General features: G+C 34.8%; 2 protein-coding genes across 2 annotated transcripts in view; one reads left to right on the top strand and one right to left on the bottom strand.

Moving 5' to 3' along the window:
- LOC113391671 (nitrilase and fragile histidine triad fusion protein NitFhit) overlaps positions 1-24,061 on the top strand; it is a 188,871-nt gene that overhangs the window by 121,518 nt on the left and 43,292 nt on the right. The gene's annotated exons all lie outside the window — the stretch shown is intronic.
- Positions 1-24,061, bottom strand: part of Sik3 (Salt-inducible kinase 3) — a 50,907-nt gene that overhangs the window by 22,582 nt on the left and 4,264 nt on the right. Inside the window, exon 2 of the mRNA XM_064219951.1 lies at positions 803-919. Coding sequence (XP_064076021.1) covers positions 803-919 — 117 coding nt within the window. The remainder of the gene's footprint in view (positions 1-802; positions 920-24,061) is intronic.

Raw genomic sequence — 24,061 nt, 5'->3', positions numbered from 1 at the left:
GAGGTTAGCGCTTCAATATGTATCTGCCAATTAATATGAGACCATTATTGGAAATTGAGATAATATATGTCCCGTTCTCATAGTTATGCTGACCCACTGACACTTATAACCGGAACACAGCAATACTAAGTAAAGCTGGGAAGCGGTAGAATACATGATGAGGAGGGACTATCTACCCCTTGACTGACCTACCCTAGCAACCCTAGCAGTGATTAAAATACCAAATCAGACCATCACCAAATGATGATTATGATTATCATCATTTGTCTGTAAAAATTGATTATATAAAATCAAATATATAATTTATGTAAATAGGATTCTACGAGCACTTTTGAATAAATGCGCCACCAATCTTGGGAGCTAAGATTTTAGTCCCTAGTTACACTGACTGACTCACCCTTCAAACCACAATATACGAAGTACTGCTGTTTGGTGGTAGTGTATCAAGTAATTGAGTGGCCTTCCAATATAATAAATAAAAAGTAAATCTACGACCGGTTCGGCGTGTAGATTCTACAGAGAAGAACCGGCAAGAAACTCAGTTACTCTTTTTCAACATTTAAAATATAAAGTTGTGTTAGTTAAATACAATTAAATATTTAAATATATCCTGTTTGAAAGTCAACAAGTATTCGCTCAACGCTTTTTTATCATCTATATAATCTTGTGTTAAACAATATCTTTTATATATTACAATTTTTTTTTTTTACAATTTATTCAAATTCTTCAATCGGCAAAGTTAAAAATATCTGCGGAATTTCATTATATAAACCAGGGCGCCGCTTTCGCTTTCACACCATACCTGATAAAGTCTGACAATGTGCGGATGCTGTAATCTCTTCATGATGGCTATCTCCCGAAACGTCTTCTTCAAATTGTCTTCGTCCAATCGCGATTTGTCTATTATTTTGATTGCTACCTGAAATAAATAATAAATTATATTAATTTTCATGAGCATCAATTGCGTCAATGGCTCTGAACCTAGAATAAGATGTATAAAGTCGCAGACGATTTTGACCCCTTGGACTATTGGCGTCCCCACTTCAAGCTTAATTGGAGGCTGAATTCGGAATATTAGTAATTCCTTAAAATAGGACATTGACGCCACAATTTTTGTTAAAAAATGTCATTTTAATTTATGAATTAATCACATGTTGATTGAATACGTTATTACACTACGAATAAAAACAGTTTTGTTGATCGAATTTCAGCGACCACACAGTGACCTATCTCAAAAAAACTTTCAGAAACGGCGGTTTTTCTCAAGGGATTAGATAAATATGCACAATATATTATTGCGCGCAAACACAAGAGCACTCTCTGAAAGTCGTGTTGGATTGGAGTCGGATCGTGTTATGAGGAAATGGGTGTACCTGTGTTCAGCGATCCGTGCCACACAAGCCGAATTTTCGCGAATTGTTCCGTGAACTTCCACTAATAAAAAAAATAAAAGCGAATGGACTATAGTCGGGGAGCTACTACTTGGTGGTAGGACTTTGTGTAAGCCAGTCTGGGTATGTACCTATGCTCATCAGATATTCTGCCGCCAAGCAGCAATACTTTGTATTGTTGTTTTTCGGTTTGAAGGTTGAGTGAGCCAGTGTTACTACAGGCACAAGGGACATAACATCTTAGCTCCCAAGGTTAGTGGCGCATTCGCGAAGGGTAATATGTATTTCTATTTGGTGACCAAAAAAAAGCTAGAGAGCATTTCGTTATTTTATGTTAAGATCATGGACAGGGATGTTTACATCAACACAAATTGATTGGATCACTCTCCTCATGTGTTAGAATAGAAGCTAAACCGTCGGCAGACATTTTCAACCATTACATAGATAAAAGTCCTTCTCGAATCGCACTGCGTATTCTGGTTTAACTTTTTCAGTTTGGAATTTCTAAAAAAAACGCTCATCATTCATAAGTATATATTACAATTAATATTTTGTCTTGTAATTTTTAATCTAGCAATTATTTATAAAATACCACATACAACACTGAAATTTCATGTGATTTTTTTTTTGTAAATTTATTTTTGGCGATGAAGGAACACGTCGTGGGGACACCTAATTGTGCCGGATGAAACTCTACCACAAGTATTTCCAACACGTATAATAGCAGCGTGGTGAAACCTCCAAAACCTCTTCAAAAGGAGAAGATATCAAAGCCCAGAAGTGGGACATTAACTGTTACTTTAGTTCTTATTCATATAGAGATAATAACACAGTCCATAAGACCAGCTCAACACCAGTTAGTAATGCAGACGCTGACCCCGTGACCTCGCTTGAAGGCTACTTCTGAAGGACTCGATTTCGAGTCCGAGGTTACATTTGCCTCGCCCAGATTCAACGAGAAAGAAGAAATGATTAACTACACTATTGTTACTTGAATTATTGTCTATTGTATACTTTTGTCTATTTGTTAGACATGAATAGTTTGCTTATTGAAATCTAATTGAAGAAATTTAGCTTGGACGATAATTAATTTATCTAATTTAAAAAAAAAAGGTCTTTCTTAATCATTGAACGAGAAAGAAAATAGATAACATATATTAACATTAATTTAATTGATATTAAAATATCCACACTTTCGGAGTTATTGTGAGTATTTTTTTTTAATTAAAAATAATTCTTAGTAGAGGGTCAGTTTTGCTCCTCTATTCGAATCGAAGGAATAAAGATAAACAAACGTTCTGCTTTACATATAATTAAATTATTACTATATAAAAAAAAAATGTCAGTGTGGGCCACGTCTTCCAAGAAGACAACAAGCTCGAAGTCCAGCGAAGATCTGCTGATGTTCAGTAAAAATATAAAATAACGCCACAATTTATAAAAATAAAATGTAAAAAAAGGCACGGGCAACTGTGAGCCCGTGGATGTTATAAAGTAAATAAAAAAACTATATAACACAGCAATATTTATATATTCCACTTTAATTTTTCAAAGTTGCAATTTTTTTCGTCGACATTTAAAACGATATTTTTCTGGCAGTTTTCTTAGGGTAGCCCTCAAGAAAACTGCCTGCCGTTTTTGACTCATATATTATTTTGTAACTATTTCACTTTATGTGGTTAAGGGTACACACCCTGGTCCTAATGAGCGTACCAGTTATGAAAGCAAGAGTTCTGATGGATTGACCTCCGTATCTTAATATTTGGGAAACATAGTTAAGGTACCGTAAACAGACGGTAATATCCCTTATTTTTAATTATATTGAATAGTTTGAACTTGAGACACGTCATCAAGTAACAGCAAACATGTCGGTGTCATTGCCTTCGCCAGTGAAATAAAGGTCGGTTTATTTTTCGCCAAGAAAATCTTTTAATGTGGACGGACAATTTTTTTTTATGTAATAGGTAGGATCGGCAAATGGGCTACCTGATATTAAGTGGCTACCACCACCACCAAATATTAACCATTCCTCCCTTCGCCAATGCGCCACCGACCTTGGGGAATAAAATGTTATGTCCCTTGTGCATGTAGTTACACTGGTTCAAGTGCGCTTCAAACCGAAACACGGCTATACTAAGTACTACTGTTTGACGGTAGGATATTTGATGAATAACCTACCTAGACAGGCTGGCACAAAGCCCAGTACTATCAAATAAAAAATCGAAATAGCATTCAAGGGAGAAATTCTGCTAGCATTTTACCGGCACTGAGCGATCGCCCTTCCTTAATTTATATTTAATATATAATATATATACTTATTTCATTGTATATGTAATAATCAATAATCATTTTAAATATTTACACACAAGTTGAATTCACTGTAAACCAGGAAATAACTTGCATATAATCCTACTTCATATATTACCTTGAACTTCGAGACGGTTAAAGAAAAGTTTTCGCGCCAAATGCAGCGCAATTTTATTTAAAAAAAAAATAAGCAATTTAATTCATGATTATATATGACTGTAAATATAAATGTTTAAATATTAAATTTTATAAACATTTACAAGAGACAATTAAACGAAATCGCGTAATACATTTTGTTACTGCGGTTTTCCGTAAAACTTAAAAAATAACTTTATCTGCGAACCGGTAAATGTCTTCAATAATTCAAACGGCCGCTTGATACCGTATTAACATTATAACATTTTATATACGAGGTAGTTGTAAAATGGATTATACCTTTGGGGGTTCACGGGAGTTCTATATACCTATGTCCCCTACTACCATTTTGTTTGGAGTACCTACTATCATTATATAATCTACCGCCAAACTGTAACCAGTGTACCTACAGGCACAATTACTGGTGGTGGTTTTCCCACAGTTGGTGGCGTGATAATATGAGGAATAATTAACATTTCTTACAATGCAAGGGAATACATACTCTGGACAGTGGTGACCATCCGCATGGCATATTAGCCAGCCCTTCCTAAATAAATTTCCATTTTACAAGCTTACAATAAATTCAAAGCGAATATCGATTCAGAATATATATCTTCTATCGTCAGGGAGGGTAAGAAAAAATCTTTTCAGACTTAAACGTCAAAAAAAATCGTTTAAATTAAAGTGATCGAAATCTAGCATTTTTTAACGTGCCGTGTTCAGCCGAGCGCTCGCAGGCAACGACCCTCCTTGGTGGTAGCCTTGTCCGTAAAAAAATACTCTGTACCGGTAGCAACAAAAAGTACTACTTATTTTTTTTTTTAATTTATTTACTTAACTATATTAAAACTTTTAAGCCCATGCCATTGTTTATTTCTATGGAACGAAATTGTCTTCAATTTGATAGCGAACGAGATTGAAAGTTTACTCAAGGTTTTTTTTTAATTCATTACGGGTTACGACCGCCTTTCTTGACGTAGACAGGCAACTGTTACTAACCATTTGCGCGGAATACGTAACAATGAGATGTACATACGATCAATGGCGTATTTACCAAAAGCACGCGAATTCGGAGCGGCGCGGCAAGTCTGGTCAGCCTAAGCTAGGTATTATTTATTTTATTTATTGAAATACTTTCTTGACCACCACAAAGTCTGCCTGAAGGAATTCTCTGTCAGTCAACCTTTAGGTCAAACAGAAAACCATTAAGGCGGTAATTAAAAATGAATTAACAATATATAACAATATACGCACATACTTATATAAAACTACATAAAAAAAACATATACATACATATCCATATAGTATATACAAAATAAATATAGATCTATAAATACTGTCTAACGTAAAAACATATATATAATATAAAAATAGTTAATTTTATAATAATAGTGCATAACAGAAGTCATAAGAGCTAGGGGCTTTCTGACAATATGTGCCCTCGTAGACGAGTTAGTTTTAGTTGCTTACCAGCCCTTAATTAACTACGTCATACGTTTTAACATAAAGGGGGTATATTGAGGCTCGGGCACAAATGCTTATAAGATTTGTGCGAATTTTAAATAATAGAAATGTTCTGCTTCTCATGATGTGAGTAAGGGTAAGTAATGGTCAACTGTATTGAAAGATCCCTCACCTGAGCGGTGTGAAGTAAACCTGTACGATTGTGTACGTACGATACGATGAAGCGAGTCGGTGTTGTACGATGGAAAGACATTAGTTGCCTTATTTCGGCATCTATTTTTAATTATTGTACACTTTTAAGACCGGAATCAAGATAGTTTGAATACCGTTGTAATGATACTAACTTGCGAAAAAACACACAAATTAAGTCTTTTTTTTTTTATATTTTTCTTCTTTCGAATATACCGATTTAGTGTCGTTCGATAATCTATATTAATATTAAAAAGTTAAAGTTTGTTTGTTTGAACGCGTTAATCTCAGGAACTAATGATCCTATTTGAAAAAAAATATCTTAGTGCTAGATAGCCCCGTCATTGAGAAAGGCTATAATATACCATCACGCTACGAAAGGGCCGGACCGTAAACTTAGGGGGCCCTAGGCTAACACTACTTAGGGGCCCACCTAAGATATATCTGAACGTAGACTTGAATTAAATCAATTGAATGGGTTTAATTAATTGCTGGACTCGCAGGACCGCAAACCATATGATCTGTTTAATTTAATAAAGTTATGGATTCTTTCGCATTATCATCTTTGACTTGGGCGTCCAGGGCCCCTTGAATCCACGGGGCCCTGGACTGAAGCCCAAAAAGCCATACGGTAGATCCGGCTCTGAATTGACATTCTCTTCAGTGGTGATGGTGGTCGCCAAAATTGTACGCCTCTTTTATTTTGGCTGGATACATGATATATTTATATATTTTCCATGTGGTCTACAATTAAGTACAACTTAAAGTATTTTGAAGACTACTATCAACATTGTTACATTTAATCAGATATAATCTTAATTATTTAGTTCGCGATTTTATTAAACTCATTATTTTTCTGACGCTACTGTTTTGTATTACCATAAATATTCAATTAAAGTTTTGCTTATTTAAACACACATGCAACTAGTTGTCGCGAGCGGTTCCCGTCGCGATTTAGGTGTTGATCGACGTTGGGTAGCTTACTTCATACGAAATTTTATAAAATTCAGTTAAATTCATCCGGGTAAATGTAACAGACAGACAGTGTTACCTTCCCATTCATAATATTAGTAAAGATTAATTAATAAAAATTTGACAATCGAAATCACCTTAATACTGACAACACACTTTTTTTTTATAAGGCAACATTGGTCTTATACATGTGATACATTTTGAATTTGAACTAAGCTTTCTATTTTAATCCTAATAGAGTTAATTTTAATTATTCTGATGAATTATTAAGTCGTAATGTTCTATAATTAGAAGTGTAATCTACTTTTTTTTTTTAATGTTTTTTTTTTGTTTTTAAATGAATACAAGATAACAATTGTTACGCGTGTTGAATTTATTCTGAATAAATAAATACATAATAAATGTTAGTTTTACATATATAACCGTATGTTTATATGATTTGACGACCTCCGTGGTCGAGTGGTGTGTACGCCGGTTTTCATGGGTACGCCACTCCGAGGTCCCGGGTTCGATTCACGGCCGAGTCGATGTAGAAAAAGTTCATTAGTTTTCTATATTTAGTCTTGGGTCTGGGTATATGTGGTACCGTCGTTACTTCTGATTTTCCATAACACAAGTGCTTTAGCTACTTACATTGGGATCAAAGTAATGTATGTGATGTTGTCCAATATAATTATAATTATTAATTATTTGAAATACGTGAAAATAAATGGTAAGTACATAAATATACATATAACCTTAATTTATTTTTTATGATATATGTAGGCGGAAGAGAAAATGGGCCGCCTGATGGTAAGTGGTCGCCACCGTCAATAGACAATAGCGCTGTTCGAAATATGAACCATTTCTTACATCGCCAATGCGACACCACCCTTGGGAACTAAGTTGTTATGACCCCTCTGCCTGGCTCGCTCACCCTTCAAACCGGAAAATACTGAGTACTGCTGTTTGGCGGTAGAATATATGATGGGTGGTATTTACCCCCCCGGGATTGCATAAAACCCTACCACAAATAAAAATTAAAATTACATACTATGAAAAAAGGTTGAGGTATTTTGAGATCTATCAATACACCTTATGACCTTAACTAAAACTATACTTGACCTTAAAGGGTAATCGTAAGGAAGGGTAGTTCGATACGACCTGATTTCCGCTCCGGACGTAAAAAAATATCAGACAATCTTTACATAAGAATTCTAAAACTAAGTCGCTTCCCGACGTGCATGCTTTGATCTTTTAAACTACGCAACGGATTTTATTGCGGTTTTCATCAATAAACAGATTGAATTTAAAGGAAGTTTATATGTGTATTATAAATAAAAGCCGAGCATTTCAAATGACATAGACAAAACGAAACAAAAAGAAAAAAATCCATTTATCTTTGGTTTTCAAACTAAAAGTGTGAACCCGGGACCCTCACCCTGCTTATAATTTAACGTATTATTGTATCTTATAATCTATCAAAGTGAATTTCACTTGAACTATAAAAACTCTAACCTAACAAAAAGATTATTGACTATCGAAATTTTATGTTTTATCGTAAGTCGAGTCACCCTTCACAGTTGGACTGTCCACAATCTCGCTAGAAAGATTATTGCTCCAGATCATCATCAAACGATATTTACCATTTTTCGGTGATATTATATATGTTACTGTAAAAGCTCGAACTAAGGTAAATATAAAGATTTTCCAGTAAAACCTTAGATTTACCGACATGAGTTGGTAAATGTAAGTATTTATTATAAAGGGACGACTTTTTCGGACTTTTACATGTAAATCCTAAGATTTACCAAGTGAATGATGGTAAAAGTTCGAATCCCAAAGTTTTATGGACATTTACCGTTCATAATCGGTAAATATTAGGTTTTACTGGAAAATCTTAAGATTTACCTTAGTTCGAGCTTTTACAGTAACATATATAATATATCAAAACATTGATAAATAAGGCATATTACTGGATACAAGATTATATTGAAGATAAAAAAGTGTGGACTTCGTAATTGTTGATTTCTAGGCAATTGAATTGTACTTTATTGACATACTCCACAATTAAAATGATTGTAAAGAGTAACTTCTGAGCCGGTTCTTTGCGGTAGAATCTACTCTCCGAACCGGTGGTAGTTATACATTCAATTCAACACTGTAACGTGATTCAAAATACTTTAAGCCTACTTGAATAAAGAATATAATATTTGAAAAAAATTGAAATCCTTAACGTCGAAACTTTGTTTTGTTGTTTAATAAAATCTCTTTTTTACTTTAATATTTTTAATATATTAAATAACACCACAGATTATAAACGAATTTTCGTGTAGACATGGTGTGACATGACAAGACCTGTAGTAGTGTAGACCGTTAATAAAAAAAAAACGTGTCCGCCATTTAAAATCACATATTTTTACAAATGGAATTGAACCATAAACAATTGTATTTTTCTTATGTTTGCAATAATCCTTTTTTGTTTTTATGATTAATTAAATGGCCTACATGGCTCAATGGTAAGAAAGAACTCAATATGTGAATTCAAACCCGAGCACGACCGGAATTGTCTTATACTTAACTAACGACCCGCCCCGGCTTCGCACGGGCGCAATGCTGATACTAAATATACTACAGAATATCTTACAACGTTCACACTTCTTTGTCATCAGACAACACAAACCGTTATGTCCTTGCATTTTAAATCTGTAATATCTTCGAAAATATTCATTTAAATTACTTGCTGTAAAGGGCCATATTTATCTATATTAAATGCACAATGTATTTAAGGTATTTATTTGGATAAGAATTAATACTTTATTGCTTCGAAAAAAAGTCAAGAATAAAAAATAGTTATTGTGAGTTATCCCTAAGAGACAGACATACCATCGCGAACTTTTTTTAAGACTTTTTTAAGGTGTACAATACTGTAGTACATTATTTTGATCTATCTCGTAGGGTTGAGCCAGCATTTAAGCGCAAAAAACGTGTTTATTTACGACATCACTTTGGAAACCTCTAAAATTATCAGTGTTTCTCTACTATATTGTGCATGTATTATACATATAAACCTTCCTCTTGAATCAATTAAATAAATATTGGACAACATCACATACATTACTCTGATCCCAATGTAAGTAGCTAAAGCACTTGTGTTATGGAAAATCAGAAGTAACGACGGTACCACAAACACCCAGACCCAAGACAAGATAGAAAACTAATGAACTTTTTCTACATCGACTCGGCCGGGAATCGAACCCGGGACCTCGGAGTGGCGTACCCATGCATACCCCGGTTGTGTACACACTGCTCGACCAAGGAGGCGTCAAATCAATCTATTTTAAAAAACCCGCCGAAGAAAAGAAAAAAAAAATAAAGAGCCGAGATGGCCCAGTGGTTAGAACGCGTGCATCTTAACCGATGATTTCGGGTTCAAACCCAGGCAGGCACCACTGAATTTACATGTGCTTAATTTGTTTATAATTCATCTCGTGCTCGGCGGTGAAGGAAAACATCGTGAGGAAACCTGCATGTGTCTAATTTCAACGAAATTCTGCCACATGTGTATTCCACCAACCCGCATTGGAGCAGTGTGGTGGAATATGCTCCATACCTCTCCTCTCCTCTCCTCAACGGGAGAGGAGGCCTTAGCCCAGCAGTGGGAAATTTACAGGCTGATTATGTTTATGTTTTATATTTTAAAAAACCACATCAAAATCCGTTATGTAATTTTAGAGATCAAAGCATACACAGGGACAGACAGCCGTAAGCGACTTCGTTTTATACTATGTAATGATTCGTGTTTATAATTCGTTTCGTGTTCGACGGCGAGGAAAACATAGCGAGGTAGCCTGCACGTGTCAATTGAACATGTGCTCCACGTGTATCTACCAACTCGCGTGATAGAATAAAGCCCGCCTCCTCAAAAGGAATGGGAGCGTTGGCCCAGCGGTGGGATATTTACTTCGTTAGTAAGTCACTACAGGACGATCTTAATGAGATAGTGTATTTACAAGATATGTTTTTTTCTAAATTTCTTTAAAAGATTTAACAGACCTCAGAATTTATCGGATTACTGTGTGTAATAATCAATAATCTTATATATTAATAGGATGAACCGATTTTTGTCCCAGTGATTATGGGACGACAGCTGCACATAAAAAATCGGTTACGGTCTCATTTTGAAGAGCTCCAGCCGTAATGTGCAGAAAAATAAAGAGGATTCTTGATTGCAATTTACTAAATTGTGACGATTTAACAAACAATTAATTTAAGAGAGCAGGAAAAAGTTACTGGGACGGTTAGAGAGCGGTACTATAACATAACATAACATAATCAGCCTGTAAATTTCCCACTGCTGGGCTAAGGCCTCCTCTCCCTTTGAGGAGAAGGTATGGAGCATATTCCACCACGCTGCTCCAATGCGGGTTGGTGGAATACACACGTGGCAGAATTTCGTTGAAATTAGACACATGCAGGTTTCCTCACGATGTTTTCCTTCACCGGCGAGCACGAGATGAATTATAAACACAAATTAAGCACATGATAATTCAGTGGTGCCTGCCTGGGTTTGAACCCGAAATCATCGGTTAAGATGCACGCGTTCTAACCACTGGGCCATCTCGGCTCATGGTACTATGGCTACTTAAAAAAAAAAACAAATGAAAAACGTAACCAAAATATTACTTTATTTTTTTTACGTTACTAATGTACTATTTGACATTAAAAAATCATTTAAAAAAGTTTTCATCATTTTGGCGCCGAATGTAGATATGTGACTTGCAGTTTACAATGAAATGCAATCAAAACAAAACCTGGGTCATAGCTTTCGTGATTCCTGAATCTTTTGAATAAACGCGAAGCATCGCGGGATACCCACTAGTCTTTATTATATATATTTACACAGATAGAGTGCACTTTACATACTGAACAATCTTGGGTATTCAAAGGAACAGTTCCTTCTAATGTTTTTTTTTTAAATATTAAAATAGGTGAATTTATTAACATAAGAATTGATAACATTATATGTTTAAATATATATAAATATGAATTAAAAATAGTTACTGTGTAAATCTTGACCGCGTGGAATGGTGGCAAGAATTGCTAGCAGCATTTCCCCGTTGGATCGCAATTCCGATCCTCTGGGCTAAAAACGAACCAGCCCTCCTGTCACCGGTGGAGGCAATAAGGCGAGGTGTTATACTTTTGATGAAGCTTTTTGCGCCACTACTCCAAGGGCCAAGTGTTTCGACAGCAAATGGGACAAAAAAGTAATTTGACATAAGACACGAATATTTAGATATTTTTTTTTGCTTTTTTCTTTTTTTTTCTAATGAATTGATCTTAAAAGTCAACAAAAAGTTATTACATCAAACATCTTTCTTTTATAGATAACACATAAGATATAATTAAATAAATAAAAAAAAATAGTAACTTTATTTTACTTATAAAATAAATAAATTTGAATCGTTTTCTGTATATAAATATTGATATTTAAATTTGGGACAGTTATTTGTGACATTACGAGTTCTTAAAAATTAATAAATCCTTATAAAACCTCTTCGGTTACTTACTATATGTGCTTGTGTGGCCAACGGTTGGCAACTAAGTACACGCACACTAGTAAAGGTTTGACGTTTGGTGTCAAGCGTAGCTGTCACGCACACCAATATAACAAAAAGGACTTGCTTTAATTCTTTTGTAGTGCGACAAGCTAACTAGATACATAAATAATCACTTCGTCTTATTTATTTTGATAGGCAGGCAGACTAGCAACGTTAAAGAAAGGGAAATTTGAAATCACTGACAGACACTTTGATTTTATTCATGTGTATTGACTTGGTGGTAGGGCTTTGTGCAAGCACCGACCACTAATCAGATATTCTACCGCCAAACAACAGTACTCAGTAATGTTATTCCGGTTTGATGGGTGAGTGAGCCAGTGTAACTACAGGTACAAGGGACGTAACATCTTAGCTCCCAAGGTTGGTAGCGCAATGGCGATGTAAGGAATGCTTACCATCGTGACCAATATGCTCCTCCGCCAACATTTGCATTGCTACTTGTCGTCTCGTTTGGCTCGCGTTTCAGGGTCCGGTATGAAAATCCTTCCTTGGAAACCAGATCGCTTACCGGTACACCGAATTTCATCAAATTCGGTTCAGTGACTAGATCGCGAATGTGTAACAGGCAGACACTTTCGCATTCATAATATAAATATGAAATACCAGTTACCGCCTCATCATGAGATCTCCGAATCTAGAGGTCCGATTGGCATTGAAATTCATCATAATTGACGAAAACATTCACTGATAAAGTTTTCTTCGGAAATTTCAACTTCAAGTGAGCGACAAAGATAGCGGGACTGTATGCAGTACTCCAGACTGTTTCAAATAACGAAAATATTTTTGTTATTATTGTACGTGAAAACTTTAAATCTATACACGTGAAAATTAAATGAAAAAAAAAAAATATAACGCTGAGTTTCTTTCGCCGGTTCTTCTCAGGTCGGAGGTATTAATTTCCGAGCCGATAGTAGATTTTTGACTATCAATAAGCAAGTGTAATCACTTCCATATTGAATAAAGACTTTTGACTTTGACTTTGTATGAATTTTACACTTACGAAATCGGACAGACGGACTACTTGTATTCATATGTATATAGAAACTTTATTTGTCATAGTGATATAAACATTATTTAATCTAGTGACTGGAACAAAGGAGTATTATCCGTATGATGACAAATTTATAAACACAGAATTAAAATAAAAAAATTTAAACCTGTATTTTCCCATGGCTGGGCGAAGTTCGAGTTAAAGATAGTCTTAGAGTAGATTAAATGGTATGTTATATATAAACTACAGTTATTTTAGTTCTGAATCTACATTTCGAACCTGTTGTAGCTTTGACGTTACTAAATTAAAAATCTTTAGAATGTTGTGAAGGAATTTTTAAAGAACGGTTGGATCGCGTGCATCTTAGCCCATGATTGCAGGTTCAAACCTTAATATAGTTTGTTAAAAGACGATTCAAAGGTGCTTGTGAAAGTCTACTCTTATAAAGTATATTTCGTAAAACTGGAGTATTTTTCGTGATTTATTAATCATGCCCCATCAGAGTTGTAGATTGCGGGTTCAAACCCAGGCAAGCAACACTGAATTTTCATGTGCTTAATTTGTGTTTATAATTCATCTCATGCTCAGCGGTGAAGGAAAACATCGTGAGGAAACCTGCATGTGTCTAATTTCAACGAAATTCTGCCACGTGTATTCCACCAAGTCGTATTGGAGCAGCGTGGAGGAATATGCTCAAAATCTTCTCCTCAAAGGGAGAGGAGGCGTTAGCCTAGCAGTGGGAAATTTACAGGCTGTTAATGTAATTTAATGTTAATGACTGCCTCATTGCTAAATGTTGGTGTCGCATTGGCTTAAGAATGGTTAATATTTCTTACAGTACCAATGTCTGAGCACTGGACTTACCATCGGATGGTCGTTTTACCTATCTATATGAAATATACAACTTTAACTTTACAAGTACACTGAACGTTAAAGTTTTATTTATAACAATTGATCGTTATAACTTAACAAACATTTAATAAAACAAATGTTCGACAAATCATATTTAACGAAATGATACATAGTCTATAATTATACGTAAAATTATTTATTTATAGAACAATTTGTTTGTATTGAGAGCTGAAATGTGATTCATAATATTGCCAAAAGCTTAAGTTACATTTCTTTCAGTGCATTTAAAGTAAACAGAAATTATGTCAAACAAAATACTGTTTATTTATACAAAAAGTTGTTGCCCGCAGCTTCGCTCGCGTTTAAGGGGTTCGTTGTCATGTGTTAGGCAAAAAAAGTAAGCTATGTCCTTTCTTGGAGTTCAAGTTTGCTTCGTACCGAATTTCATCAAATTCGGTTCAGTGGTTTAGTAGTGAAAGAGCGACAGACAGACAGACAAAATTAATTTCACATGTATAATATTATATTATAGAAGTATAGATTAAAAAACATGCCCTGAACCAATGAATTCATTAATTTATAGTGTCAATCGGGACGATGCAAGGATTCTAACTATACCCAACACAAGATGTAATTCTAACGAACCACACATCCAAATCTGTTCAGACATTTAAAAGTTATTATGGAACAAATAAACTTACATTCCAACCATAACAGGAAAAAAGACAAATAAACAACATTTGACAGCAAATTGACGCGATATCTTCGGTCGAGAGGTCGATTAATCACTATGGATTTGCGAAAAAATGGCGTTTCGAAGATGGACGAATCTGTTATCGGAATTATGGAAATAAAATTAAACTGTATACAAGTAGTTAAGTTATGTATTACAAATAAATATATATATTAATCATAAACTCTTAGTAGTGCACAGTATAGTTGAATTATTAGCAAATCACATGAATTACGTAAATCTAAGGTTTATCTTTATGATATGTATGAACCCTGAAAACATTACTTCTTTTTTTTGTGCAATCTTGTATATACGTCACTAGGTAGTTAGTTGGGAAAGACAGCTAAATATAGTAGTAGAAGTAGCATAGTCTATGATATACAATACATATACAATACACAAGCTTTCGATTTTCTTGATTCCTATGACCTACGATTCGTTGGTGGTAAGATGATACAAATACCCAGAAATTGGCAACGTCAGCAATATTAACCATTCCTTACAGAGCCGTCTCAAGCTATGCCGCCCTTGAGCATGGGCACCCATGAATTTGGGGCCCTTTTGGTAGATATTTACTACCATGTACAAATAATTTGCTTATGGTCAGCCCTTATGTATAGTCTCAAATAAACGGTGCGGTAATTTTCGTGAATTCGTAGGAATCTGATTGGTTGTACAATCTTATGGCTATTTTATAGTATATCTATTTCTATAATGAACAGCATGTCTTTCTACTTTTAATATCGACTATAGTCAATAGTCTTTTTTGATAAATATGTTAGTTATTTCATACAAATATATCACTTTCGAAAATATACATAGCAAGCGACGTGAGCACAGTGAGAAGGAAATTGTTGTTTCTTCGGGGCCCTCTTAGTATACCATAGGGCACGTGCCCCATGTGCCTTATGGTAAAGACGGTAATGTTCCTTAACCAACACGCCACCCACCTTGGTAGCTACGTTGTTATGTCTCTTGTGCCTGTAGTTACACTGGCTCAATCAACCTTGAAACCGGAACACAACAATATAAGTATTGCCGCTTGGCGGTACAATATCAGATGAGTGGGTGGTACCCACACAGACGGGTTTGCACAGAGCCTTACTACCAATTCATTAGAAGTATCGAAGAAGTAATAACTTAAGTCGCATATATAACGACATTCACTTTATTTTCGATCAAATGATAGTTTGAATAGTAAATAATCAGTTTAGATCACAACTAGCAGTCTGTTCCGGCTTCGTACGTGTAGAGTTGGGATTATTTCCTGTTTTTAGGGGTCTAAAGTAAAAAAGGAACCCCTATAATATCACTTCAAAATCTGTCTGTCTGGAACGCATCGAGATATTACATTGAAATTAATACCAAATACCGAACTCAGAGGTTCCTTAGGGATGTGAAAAAATCAAACCTCTGAGTCTACGCAGTCAAAAGATGGCCGTTTATGTCGCATACCCCACACATTCGCAAAGGGAATCAAAACCCTTTGGCCTAGGATCATGAAACTTGCTAAATCTTGTAGGACAAGGATTGGAAACAATTCGAAAACCGTAAATTTGTTTTAACATCAGTCTGTTTGTCTATCGGTAAAGAACCCTCAGTGCGCGAATTCGATTCACTTGCTCGGTTTTTTTTAAGCTCTACAACATTTTTATAGAACGAAACATTTTTATCAAAACCGGTATACACACTACACGACCTCCGTGGTCGATGGTGTACACCGGTATTCATGGGTACGCCACACCGAGGTTCCGGGCTCGATTCCCGGCCGAGTCGATGTAGAAAAAGTTCATTAGTTTTCTATGTTGTTTTGGGTCTGGGTGTATGTGGTACCGTCGTTACTGCTGCTTTCCATAACACAAGTGCTTTAGCTACTTACATTGGGATCAGAGTAATCTATGTGATGTTGTCCAATATATATTTATTTATTTATAATCTCTTACCGTTGAAGCAGTGTTATTCGCTAGCCTGTTTTTCGTGCCGGGTTACAAAATAGCCTATGTTCATTATTAAAGATTAATTTTGGAAATTGGGAAGCAGTTCGTGAGAATAAAATATGGACAATCACTCGATTGGTGACGTAGACGATTTAAAGGAAAATATTTTATTTATAAATACGGGATTATCCCATCGAATCGGGACACATCCTGCTTATTAATCTGTGAAGTATTGCCAACGTAAATAATATATTATCGTTGCCAGCACAAATATTAGTCAGTTTCATTTTCATATGGTTAAAATAACTTTTTCGCTTCGCATTTAAAATATATTCAAAACTGGTTTTCGTATCTAAATTTAAAACAAAATTTCAACATTAATGTTGTATTTTTTTTCATACTACTTTTTTAAGAACAAGTTTTATTATTTTTAAATATTTAAAAATAAATAACCCACTCGTTCCTAATACATAAAACATTTGTAAGCATGAGTTAGTTTTTCATATCGTCACAGATTTCGATTTTGATCTTTTTTTTTTTTAAATTATCACTTGGACCGCGATTGCATTTCTACTTACATAAAAATATGCCGACATTTTTTATGTCCATATTCTAATTCTTTTTTTGAATATATTCGATGTTTAAATAATTTTTAAATTTAAATTACAACAAACATATTACATATTTTTTTATGATGTAGGTGGCAAACGGAAAGTGACTACCATCCATAGGCGTCTGCAACACCGGGGGCATGTAGGTGCGTTGCCGGCTTTTAAGAAATGTGTACACTGTTTTCTTGAAGGATCCCAAGTCGTAAGGTTCGACGGAGTGATTGTGCGAGGCAGGAACTGCCTTAAAAATCGCGCTGTTATAGATTTTCGGATCTAGGTGCTGCGGATAGGAAAACATAACTTATATTCTTAATTCAATATGTTTAAATAAAAGCGTGGAAAAATACACGAGCCGTGTTTTATGATTTCTTGACATAACTCGGGCGAATATTTATACGTATATCATTATATAAAAAATATATATTACAATAATAGATAAATGCATATTTTACCTGAACGACGGTGTCTATTATAAAATCCATAAAAAAATGTTATATCTTACATTTAAAGGAAAAAACTTTATACTATATGCGGATTTATGCTAAATCCGATTCATATGAAATTTCGAAACCATATTATGAGTTTATAGTTTTAAGACCGAAATTTCCATCAAAAATAAAAGAGCATATATTTTATAGATATTTAGACGAACGATGTCTCGATGGTAACTCTGCAACGTGTTTCCGAGAGCACGTATTTAAGCAGCATGCTGGATAACCTCCAAATATTTCCTTTTAATTAGTGAGGGCTTTGCTGAACGGGCGTTACTTTTATTTAAGACCCACTCTGGCTTCGCACAGGTGCAATGCTGCTACCCAGTAAATATATTACAGGATGTCCAATTTGATATGTATTTAAGGTACTTAGTTGGATAAGGATTAATGCTCTATCGCTTGAAATTGCTTCGTAAATAAGCCATTATTTCTAAAAAAGTATACTATAAAAAATTGTCATTGTGGGTTATCCCTAAGAGATAGATATATATACCAGTGTACAATTTTTTGTAGTCATTTTTAAGGTGCACAATACAGTAGTTTTATACTGTTTATTTTTCAATGTAACAACTTTTTGAAATGTGTTTATTTGTAATTTCAAAGGTCCTAAATTTACACATCCGAGCGACCCTCAGCAATCGCGCGGTTTCACGCGTTTTTTCAAATAATTTAAATTATTTTGATCTTACGTAGGAACTATCGAAACTCCTTCCCACTCCCTTGTAAGAAAACATAAGACATGGTCGACCCCCCCTCCCCTAAATCGTCTTACGTAATAAATTAATGGCCCCTATTCATTACATAGCCAATGGGCCGCCAACCTTGACGACTAACATGCTATGACCCTTGTGCCTGTAAAATATCTGATCAGTGGGTGGTACCTACAAAGACGGGCTTACACTAAGCTCTACAACCAAGATTTCCATTCTTTATCATGACATAGTATAGAACAACGTCGCTTCCCGCTGTCTGTCTGTCCCAATGTACGCTTTAAAACTACGCAAATGATTTTAATGTGATTTTTTTTTTAATAGATAGTGTGATTCAAGAGGAAGATTTATATATGTATATAGTAGATAAACACTGATAATTTTAGAGGATTCTCATTAGAGAATTAGTTTATTTACGAAGTCAAAAGTGACTGTGTGATAAACACATTTTTTGCGCTTACATTGCAAACGCTGGCTGAATCCCACGAGGTAGATCAAATAATGTAGTCCAGTATTGTATACCTTAGAAAGGTATATCTATCTCTTAGGGATAACCCATGTAATTTAAATGAATATTTTCGAAGATGTTACAGATTTAAAACGCAGGGGCAAAGCGGTTTGTATCGTCTAATGACTGAAAAACTGTGAACGTTGTAAGACATTCTGTAGTATATTTAGTATCAGCATTGCACTCGTGCGAAGCCGGGGTGAGTCGCTAGTTTTATAATAAAATGCTGCAGATATTTTTAAATTTGCCGATGCATATTCAAATCGTTTGTTAAAAACATTAATAAATAAGCCATATTATTCAACACAAGATTATTTAGATGACAAAAAAGCGTGGAGCTAAAACTCGTTAACTGTCAGGCAGGATATATTATTTAAATTTAACTGACATATCTTTGTATTCCAAACGTTAAAGAGTAACTATACTCTATTCTAACCATAAGAGGAGAAAAGCCAAATAAACAACATTTGACAGCAAATTGACGCGATATCATTGGTTGCTCGATTAATCTATGATACATTTTAGCTATGGATTTGCAAAAAATGGCGCGTGACTGTTATTTATAGATTTTTTTAAGTAAAATTAAAGTGGATATAAATATTTAAGTATAATAATATTGTATTATAAATAAAGATATATTAATCATAAACTCTAATAGTGCACAATACAGCTGAATTATTAGCAAATCGCATGAAGTACGTAAATCTAAGGGTTATTTATTTTTATTCCTACATCGATTGGAATAGACTATACTATATTGATTTGAACTGCTAAAGCAATATTTATTTTGATGTTATTGATATGACGCTTAAAATGAACATGTTATTAAAAAAGACACTACGTACTCTAACACTTTTTGGCAATTAAATTAAACTAAAGTTTTTGTTATTATTTTCCCAGGATTTTATGCAATAGGTTGGCGTTGGCTGATGGTGAGTGGTCACCACCGCTCATAGACATTTCATCACAATCCAACTATAGACTAAAATGTTATGTCCTTTGTGCCGGTATTTACACCGTGTCAATTGCCCTACCAACCGGAACACAACGAAACTAAGTATTAGTGCTTGGTGGTAGAACACATGAGGGAGTAGCACCTACCCCGATGGGCGTGCACAAAGCCCTACCACCAATTACAATAAAAAACACAAATAAAAAAAAGACTGAATTATCTATTAAATATATGATGTCGTTGATTTCTCAGTCGACATTTTGGAGACTTACAAATCCCTCAAACAAGACTTTTGTACCCTTTGTGTAACTAAATATTATAAATGCTTACGTATTTTTTATGCTTTAACGTTAGGAAGGGGGGGGGGTATCATCGTTAGGGTTTTAAAAGTTGAAAAAAAGTAACCACCGGATTGTGCTCGGTAGAATCTGCATTCCGAACCGGTGGTAGCTTCACTTAATATAGTTTGTTAAATGACGATTCAAAAGAGCTTGTAGAAGCCTACTTGAATCAAGTATATTTTGATTTTGTCAGTGGTACAGAAAAGATCTCAGGGTACCTACAACTTAACACTTACTTACCTAAAACGTGGGCTGAAACTACTCTTATAGTTTTGGCAGCGTTACCTTCAAAACCGAGTACCTTGACCGACAATATACTCTCCAACTTCTTTACGCTATATCTCAAAATATATGAAACATATTAACATACTAGATGGCCTATGTCTTTTCTAAAACGATATACTAAAATAATATGAAAGTTCCATGTCATTCGGATTAGCAATTTTTGCGTGAAACAAACAGACAAATAAAACTAATCTCTTTATAATATAATTATGAGACAATTTTAGTACTTTTGTTGCCACCTTCTAAATAAACAAATTAAGGACTTATGAATTAAAGCCTTGGTCTATAAATACTTTACTTTTTATAAAGCTGTATTGAATATCTTATGTTTGAAGTTTTGACAGTGAATGCATAGATTATTCTAAAATATTCATCTATATTTATGTTCGAGCCTAGTTATATACATTACCAGAGACATAAACACTGAGTTACTTTTATCATAGATTGTATTTATTAACAGTTTTTTTTTTTTTAAATCAAAGATGACTAAATACATAATACAAATTTAAAATAAAATTTAGATACATAAACAGTTCAGTAGCTAAGTTACAATTAAGATATTTTGTATTATCATTAAAATGATTAAAGGATTAAAATCCTGTCTTTTTTTTTTAATAAATTTTTGAAGTTGCAATTTTGACTTATTTTGAAAAAATCTAAAAAACGCGATAACTCAAAAATGGTTCTCTTTTGCATTATGCATATGGGGGTTAAAATTATCGCAAATATTACCTATTACCTCCTAACGGGAATACGTCGAATTACCAATAACCCTGTATATGTTTTGCCTCATTGGTGCCTACTCTGGATTGATTCTTAGTCTTGCCAGCCACTGTTCAGTACCGGTGGTATGTGGTACAAAAACAAAAACCACAATAAATCTTTTTATAATACACATAATTATACAACAAACTACCTATGAAACAATATACAGACATATATAGTTTAATTGCAAAAATAATTCTTGAAGATTGCGGACACATTATTCTTGAAAAAAAAAAAAAAAAACTTTGAAAGTGTTTCCTCTTAAAGTTGTAACGTAATTTTGGCGCACGTTACATGTTTGCATTCTTTTAAAATAAATTCAACAAATTTATTCAATTTCTAACATAAATTATTAAATGTCACCTGTCAATTGATTGATTAAAAAATAAATCTCGGAAATGCATAATACATAAAAAGTACATTTAATTTCAAATGTCAAAATTAGCGGTAATTTTAAATTATGCGTAAACATAACCTTAGAAATTGTTGTCAAAGTCAATTGACAGATGACATTCAATAATTTTTGTTAGAAATTGAATAATTTTTGTTTTTTCGCTTGCGTTAGCGTTGGTTAACACACGTGTTAAGAGATTTTGAGTGTTTTCGTTTAATTTTGTAATATATTTTATTGTTAATAGTGCTTTAGTTGGTAGTTGGGTTAAGTGGTGTTAATAATATCATATTTTAATATTCTTTAGCTTCTAAGTTTTATAATGGAGGTTGATCCTCCTCCTGAACCCCCTGATCCAGGTGGCTCAATAGAAACTGTTACCGATACTATTTCTCCTGCCTCTGTACCTGTTTTTCGAAAACGCCTCGGTAATGATTCTATTAATTCCGACTCCAATGTTAAAAAAACCATAATTCATCCTAATTCAGCAAATCCCTCAATACAAACCATTTACAATCATCCATCCTTCTCTGAAGGCCCTAAATTGTATTCCGACGATGACAAGGGTCTTGTCATCGTTCATGTGTCCCGGGAAGTATCTGACCCAGCTTCAGGAACTACTATACGGGCAATTAAATTCGGTCAATTCCTACACACTCATAAAATTAAGAGTATTATTAACGATGGTGTTAAGAACATAGGCCGTAACAAAATTTCAGTTGAATTTTCAACAGCCCAAGCAGCAAACTCCTTTCTAGCGAATCCTATTGTCGAAATGTGCAAGTATAAAACTACAGTACCGACTTTTAATGTAACTAGAATGGGATTGATTAAGGGTATTCCCGTGGACTGGACGATGGAAGAATGCAATGTCACTTGAGCTTCCCACTGGATGTGGTGAAGTTATGAAAATAAGACGCCTGAACAGAAAAACAATTGCTGACAGTGTAACTACATGGGTTCCTACCCAATCTGTTGTAATTACATTTAGAGGTCAAATGCTTCCTTCAAAAGTGTATTCCTACCATACGTCCCTTCCAGTAGAAACTTATAAACTCCCCACTATCCAATGCCTTAATTGCTGCCGTTATGGTCATATTAAAATTCAGTGTCGATCTCAACCTAGGTGTTTTAAGTGCTCCAAATCTCACACAGGTGAGTCTTGTAGTGTAAGTAAGGTTAACGCCACTTGCTTACATTGCCCTGGTAACCATTTCACAACAGACAAGGACTGTCCAGATTTTTCTTGCCAACAATCGATCAAAATTGTTACGTTTCAGGACAACATATCATACATTGAAGCTCTCGGTTCCCTCCTGTACGTAGATCCTATGCAGAGATTGCAAAGGAGATGTTTACCCCTCCCGCATATTCTCCAATTCTCCCTAGTCAACCTATCCCTACAACTACCAGGTCCTATTGGAAGACTGTTATCAGTACTCGTCGCCCAAGATCACCTCTTGGGAAAAGATATGATAAACAGGCCCATCAATCGATCGTTAGTAATTGTCCCTCTACTGCTCCTATTGGTTGTGCTCTCAACCAAAACACTCCTAACCCTCTTAATAACAATCCCAACTTCTTAGAAATGCTAACTAAAATACTTCTTAGTATTATCTCAACATGTAACGATATCCCCTTACCGTCCAACGTTGCTCAAGACTTATGTCAATTATTCTCCATCCTTCACAATGGCCCCAACCAGCTTCCTTCAATGGAACTGCAAGAGCGTCCGGCCTAAAAAATATGAACTCCTCTCACTGATAAACCTCCATAAACCTATCATTATTGCCATCACTGAAACGTGGTTGATCCCTGGATCCCGATTCCGGGTCCTCCTTTTCGGCTTTTCCTATTTGAGGGATGACAGAATTGATGGTTATGCTGGGAGTGCCATTTTTATACGGCACTTCCCTTCTCCCAAATTCCTTTATCCCTTCCCAGCCAGCATATTAATGCTGTTGCTGTTAGAGCCCTTAACATCTCTTTTCTTTCCCTGTATATTCCTCATCCTAATACAGTTTTAATTCCTGATATATCTGCCATCATTTCCTCTCTCCCTAGTCCTATCCTAGTCATGGGGGATTTTACCGCCCATCACACCTCCTGGGGTTCACATTTCTGTGACCCATTTGCTCTCTTGTTGATGGACATATTTGATGATGCAAACCTCTGCATCCTCAATAATGGCTCACCAACACGTAGAGTATACCCTAACCAAAACCCAAAATCCGCTGTAGACTTATCTTTAACCTCTCCAGTCCTTGCTTCTCAAATATCCTGGAATGTCCTTTCATCCTCTTTTGGCAGTGACCACTTTCCTATCCTCCTTTCTTTAAATCACCGATTCATTCCCCCATATCAATCCAAATCCCCTATTAAAATTTAAAAAATGTTAACTGGTCTGCATATGCTGAGTATGTTGATTCC

This window comes from Vanessa tameamea, chromosome 30, assembly GCF_037043105.1.
Source record: "Vanessa tameamea isolate UH-Manoa-2023 chromosome 30, ilVanTame1 primary haplotype, whole genome shotgun sequence".
NCBI classification, from domain to species: domain Eukaryota; kingdom Metazoa; phylum Arthropoda; class Insecta; order Lepidoptera; family Nymphalidae; genus Vanessa; species Vanessa tameamea.
This window is presented reverse-complemented; position numbering and strand designations above follow the sequence as displayed.